General features: G+C 32.0%; 1 protein-coding gene across 2 annotated transcripts; it reads right to left on the reverse strand.

Moving 5' to 3' along the window:
• Window positions 1-246: 246 nt before the first annotated feature.
• LOC129292079 (phosphatidylglycerophosphate phosphatase PTPMT2-like) lies at window positions 247-3,766 on the reverse strand. Of its 2 annotated transcripts, none has more exons than XM_054929598.1 (7): window positions 3,565-3,766; window positions 3,222-3,488; window positions 2,512-2,634; window positions 1,944-2,037; window positions 1,739-1,821; window positions 1,561-1,650; window positions 247-1,468 (listed from the first exon to the last, which is right to left on the reverse strand). In XM_054929598.1, the coding sequence occupies exons 2-7, from the start codon at window positions 3,420-3,422 to the stop codon at window positions 1,202-1,204; spliced, it is 858 nt and encodes a 285-aa protein (XP_054785573.1). In that variant the 5' UTR covers window positions 3,423-3,488; window positions 3,565-3,766; the 3' UTR covers window positions 247-1,201. The 2 variants fall into 2 exon arrangements, with proteins under 2 accessions (XP_054785573.1, XP_054785572.1); XM_054929597.1 differs by having other exon boundaries at window positions 3,222-3,445; window positions 3,565-3,764.
• Window positions 3,767-6,100: the final 2,334 nt, after the last annotated feature.

The raw sequence follows: 6,100 nt of genomic DNA on the forward strand, positions 1-6,100 counted from the left end.
ATTGAAAAGGCAAGATTTATATACTTAACTTTATGTACTTAATATATTTATATCCAATCACATCATAGCATATGGATCTTAATATATTAGTTTAATCAATAACTAGAATTTATTATAAAATAAATAATTTATAAAAGATCAACAAGTTCTAATTTAATTGAATACAAACACCTCAAGTATGTAATATAAAGTATAAGTTTTTTCCATCTTGAAAATACATTTAAAAGAACTATCTTTAATTCGGTCTGACAATAATCGATTATAACTCTACTAAATAATCTTACAAAAAAGTATTACAAATTTACAATGTAAGGTATATAACGGACAAAGTACATTCAGAAGCTACAACAGCAGTATCTGCTACATTTTTTGCAACTTGCACAGTTTTCGAAGGCCTAAAAATTGGAATCCATAGTTTTGTATCAGCAAATACATTCCCGTATTTTTTTTCTCTCTCTGGATACAATTAACAAGACAGTCAAAACTAAACACTATAAGAAGATCAGGTTGTAGGAGCTGCTTGGGGTCGATGCACATCGATGCACAAGATATTCTCACACTCTAAAGGTAGCTCAGAAAGCAGTATAACAAGAGCTCGCTGCACCAACCAATCAACACAACTATTATCTTGTCTAAAGATGTGCTCATAATTGACACCTTGACAATTTAGTCAAGTACGATTAAATCTCTTCATGAAACCACCTATCCACCTTCCATTCTCATCTTGAAACATGCCAGAGTAGCTTCACCTTTTGAGTCCTCAAAGCCATCCATATCAAGATGTAACCTTACCGCTTCGGGTGGTTTCCAGCTAGAGTTCTGATCCTATTGTGCAGTTTCCTGTCTACTCTTCATAACTTCAATCTTAAGTCTGCTGTCACTATATGGGTGCTGAATTGCTGATGAAGGGGATATCCCCTTCAAGGCCAGTGCCAATGTCATAAGGATTTCACTTGGATTAACAAGCATGTAGCAGATACATTCGCTGAATAAAACGGAATAACATTTGACAAAAAGTGACTAATGATCTATATACAAGCAGAGCTGCAAAAGTTGTTTCACCAGACTCTTCCTATACGTCCTCTTTTCACGTAACAGTTGTGTACCGACTCAGGGAGGTGGGTGTGAACAAACACCACTTATTTCCATGATCATCTTCTGCACAGGCCACGTTCTGTATATATATTCATGACAAGCAAGCTTAGCAAGCACGTGCCTCCGACAAAGGCAGCCGCCGAGTCACTGGTATGCTGTAACCAGAAACTTTTAATGACGCGAACAGGCAAGATAGCTTCGATATCATGGGTTTTGACTTTGTCTTTGGCACTTTGGGAACAAGGGCAAGCTCCATACCAGCATCGACTGTGTGATGGTAACCCTCAAGATCAGCTTTGGTTATAAGAACTGCATCACCTAGGGGAGAGTGTGGCCTAGGGCAAGGTCTGCGCTTGCTATAATTCTGAACTGCCTGCTTAATATATCCGTGAAAAAATTACGTTTAAAAAAAAAAAACCAAGAAATACTCTAATGAAAAACTTACAAACATAAATGGCCCTGTACCTTCCACTGTGAGGGTGCTAATAGAACTCTGGGTCGTCTTGATCGTACATATTCCAGGGCAGCAAGAGGTGTCATATGCTTGTATTCAACCTACAAGACATAAGTGGACCATGAGGGAAATAATTGATACCTATATACTTCAACCAGAACCACAAGTGTAATTGTAAGATAAAATTACCAAATAGCAAAGGACAATTGTTGTACTCCTGCCCCGCCCAGCTTTACAGTGAACATAAGTAGTCTTTCCACATGTTGCATTCTCTAAGATCAACAGAAAAAGATTTATAAGGCAAAGGAATATGTCCAATCAAATAATGAAATCAATAATAGTTGAAACTTTAACACACCCTAAAGGCTAAAAGGGAAGGGGAAAGAGAACTCACGATGAATGAATTGCACAGCTCGGCTTATATCAATAAATGAAGGGGCAAAGAGATAATCCCTTGTAGGGATAATCAGATGATCGATCCCATGTGCCTGAAGTACATAACAAACAAAACATTAGCATTTTTTATTTATAAAGTATATACTCAAGAGGTTATGACAAAACTGTTCTTATTTTGTTTTATGTAAGAAAATTAAATATACCATATCCGTGCTCAACTGAGAAACATATATACTGTGAAGCTAACAAGTGTGCAAATTTCCTGGCTAGCCACGCCCTCACAATGAACCTTGGTGAGCTTCGTCTTTTGATTTTTGATGATTGTATAGGGGGCACCGCCCCAAGAGTCCAAGACTTGCACTGTCTAAGCCTTTTAGCTCTCCTCTTGTTATTATTAAGACAAAATAAAGGTATATTGTATCCATTTAACACATAATCTACTCCTTGGACATACAAAAATTTTCAAACTGTATAATATTCAGTATGAAGGCTTTCGATATAACATGAGCATAGCATAACACGCAAGAAAAAGAGCAAGTTAGAAGAAAAAATGGACTAACGCTTACAAGATATAATGATGACGGCACCAAGGTTTCATAAGGTTCGTTTAGAGTAATTACACCACCCACACCAAGCTTCTTCAAGCGTGGAACGTCTTTGGGGAACGGAACAGCTCCCAATAATAAAAACTGGAACCACAACAGAGGAAATTAATAACACTGCCTGAATCATTTTCAGCCAAACAAAACACGGAAACACCGATAGAGGTATAAAGGGGGAAAAACAGCAGCAGCCAATCTACTTGAGCGCCCCATCGTTCGTGTTAGGGAGAACCGTATACAGTACATCTAAAGAATGAGAGATTTTTAAGTTTTATCTAGAAATTAGATTTCAATTTTTTTAATTAAAAAAATCTATCCAGCTGTGGCTCAAAAACAGGAATGCATTTAAAATTTGCAGCAACTGTTTTCCTTGGCCTTCAATTCACTTTCACAAACCAAAATTGTAGAACTATCATTTCTTTTTCTTTTTCACTGATCAATCATCAAATAAACCCAAATTAAGCTACCATTTCAGGATTGTATGCATAAAAAATTGAAGCACATCGAACAATTAACCCCTCTTAACACAAAAACCAAAACTAAATATACTTTTAACCTAATAAATTCACGCAAACAAAACACTGGAAAGGGGTTTACAAAAACCGTATTGTCAAAAAGGTGAATATGTATCAACGACGAAAAGAAAATAGTAATAGCATCAGTGAGATCAAAACCTCATCGACTTCATCCCACCAGCGGAACTCAGCTTCAATCTTGTTTCGAAGCACATTATACAAAAGTGTCGGGTAAAACAAGATCCGGGCACCTGCTCCAACTAATGCTCTCTTTGCGTCAACCCTCACGATCTGCCTCTCGTAATTCCCTTGGCTCCGACAGCCATCCGAATCCACATCGTCCAATTCCTCGATCCTCATCCCACACAGACAGATCAAAAACCCTAAAACCAACCACCACCAAATTCCAAGGGCCAAATTCACAAACTGAAACCATAACAGCCGGTGAAAAACAAAACGAAACAAGCTAAAACCAAAATTTCAGGGGAGGACAATCGCTTACGAATGACTTGAAAATCAGGGAAGATCCGTGATCGGCGAGAATCGGTTTCTATGGAAGAAAAAAAATATGAACAAGCAAAGAATAATTGAAGAACCGAATCGGTGAGGCGATCAAAGCATTCCCGAAGGAAGAGGGAGAGTCAGAGAGAGAGTGGAGAGTAACACAAAGTAGGTACTATAGAGAATCGGATAATTGAGTTGAACGTCCAGAATAAAGTAGAACTGTATGAATAGTCAAATGTTAGAGTAGAGAAACTCGAATGGAGATGCCCTAGGAATTTGGTTGATTTACGATATATGCCACTTGCGGGAGGCTGATGAAGAAAAGACGACAATTCGTATTTTGGTAATTTTGCATGATGACTTTATGGAAACAGGAAAATGGGACCGAATAAATGAATTCCTTTCCGTTTAGAAATTTGTTGTTGAAAACCACAAGGTTCCGTTCACACTCAGGCCATGGCTTTATCATTAAAGTCTAGCTTGTAATTACAAGTAGGCGTGGCACATATGTTAACCGTCTAACCATTTAAATATCATTCTAAAATTTAATTTTTGAAATTCCCTTAAATAACACATTTTTTAATATGATATATTTTTTTAAAAAAATGATATTAAAATATTTTTAAATTATCTAAATAATATTTTAATCTCTCAAAATGTCATAAATTCTTTAAAGTCGTTGGAGACTTTTCTATTATTAAAGAACTAATGTAAAAGATTAAATACCTTTGATTTAAATAAAAATTCTAAATCTCAAAACAGACACTTACGAATTGCTGTTGAATTCTTATGGTTTTAAGAAGAAAAATTGTGAATATTATAACAAAACTTATAAATGGTAATTGTTATTTGTAACACTTGAAAAATATCATGATTTCAAATGCGAACTTACAAACTGTTGTTGAATTTTTGCCAATTTAAAAAAAAGTTGTGAATTTTAAAACAAAACTTGTGGATGACAATTGATATTTACAACACTTGAGGAATATCATAATTTTTAATGTGAACTTGTGAATTGTTGTTAAATTTTTGCAAATTTAATAAAAAAATTTGTGAATCTTAGAATAAAATTTATGAATAACAATTGATATTTGCAACACTTAAAAAATATTAAAAATTCAAATGCAAACTTATAAATTGTTATTGACTTCTTACAATTTTAGAAAGAAAAATTGTAACTTTTATAACAAAACTTGTGAATCAAATGCATGAAGTATCTATTTTGAGGTTTAGAATTTTTATTTCAATCAAGGGCAATTTAGTTTTTGATATCAATTCTTTAATGACAAAAAAATCTTAAGGATGTTAGAAAAATTGTAACATTTTAAAAGACCAGAATATTATTTATATAATTTAAATAGATTTTATTATATTTTTTCCTATTTTTTATTTAATTGTTTGTTTATCACTGAATTTCATACATATTTTAGATTATATTTTGATTTGATTTGAATTTGAAATTATAAATAATACTTATTGCACACGAACTTCAATTTTAATTTATTTTTACGATTACAAATAGGTTTTATATAATAATTTATTATTTTATTCTTTCACAACCATTTATTTTTTTATATTACTGTCGACGTGAAATAAAGAGAATTATTCTAACTTATTAGCATATTCTTATTACATTAGTCTTCTCAACACAATTTAAGTAAGAAGAATGATAATTAAGTCTTAAAATATTAAATTAATGACAGTTAAGTTTTTGATAAAAGTTTTAAAAATTAGGTTGAAAATACCAATCTAAATTGTTACAAATCTAGAAATTTCAATTGCAAGTAAGTATTTAAATATTAAATATAACTATTAGATTATAACAAAAAATTTTATTTGTAATTGTTTGAATTGATATTTATAATTTACTTTGCAAAAAATTTTGATAGGAATCTAACTACTCTCTCTGTTCAAAAATATAAGGCATTTTTAACTGAATCTCACCCTCTAATAAAGTCATTACCTACTTTTCAACTATCTCTCTCTTTTTATATTTACCTATTAAGTACCTTATAATAAATATAAAGTCGTTATTAATAGGGACATTTTTTAAAAAAAGATAATAATTACACCTTAAAAGACTAAAAATGTCTTACATTTTTTAACATCTAACTTTTTAAAAAATACTTTATATTTTTAAGGGAGTGATCATTAATTTATTTCTCTGAAATTTAACCGTCATTGTCCCATTTAGGTAATGCATAGTAAAAGCAAAAGGAATTTTTTAGGAAGAATATATAGTTCTCATAACAAAATTAAATATTATAATTAAGGTTTATTGTTAACTTAGTATGACAAAATGACAACTATTTACTAAATATTTTTAATTTATGTACTAAATTGTTAACACAACCTGTGGCATTTAATTGTATTGTAAAAGAATTTGGGTATAGTTCTCTCTCTTTTTTTTTAATCAAAAAATACATGGTATAGGATGTCATCAAGGCATTCAATTTGTTAGGTTTAGTTAAATTAACTCTCATACTATATTTGAACTCTTAGATTTTTTAGTGCATGAACTTAATATTCTTGAA

This window comes from Prosopis cineraria, unplaced genomic scaffold, assembly GCF_029017545.1.
Source record: "Prosopis cineraria cultivar Desert tree isolate PC_DT_omini unplaced genomic scaffold, ASM2901754v1 PC14, whole genome shotgun sequence".
NCBI classification, from domain to species: Eukaryota; Viridiplantae; Streptophyta; class Magnoliopsida; order Fabales; family Fabaceae; genus Prosopis; species Prosopis cineraria.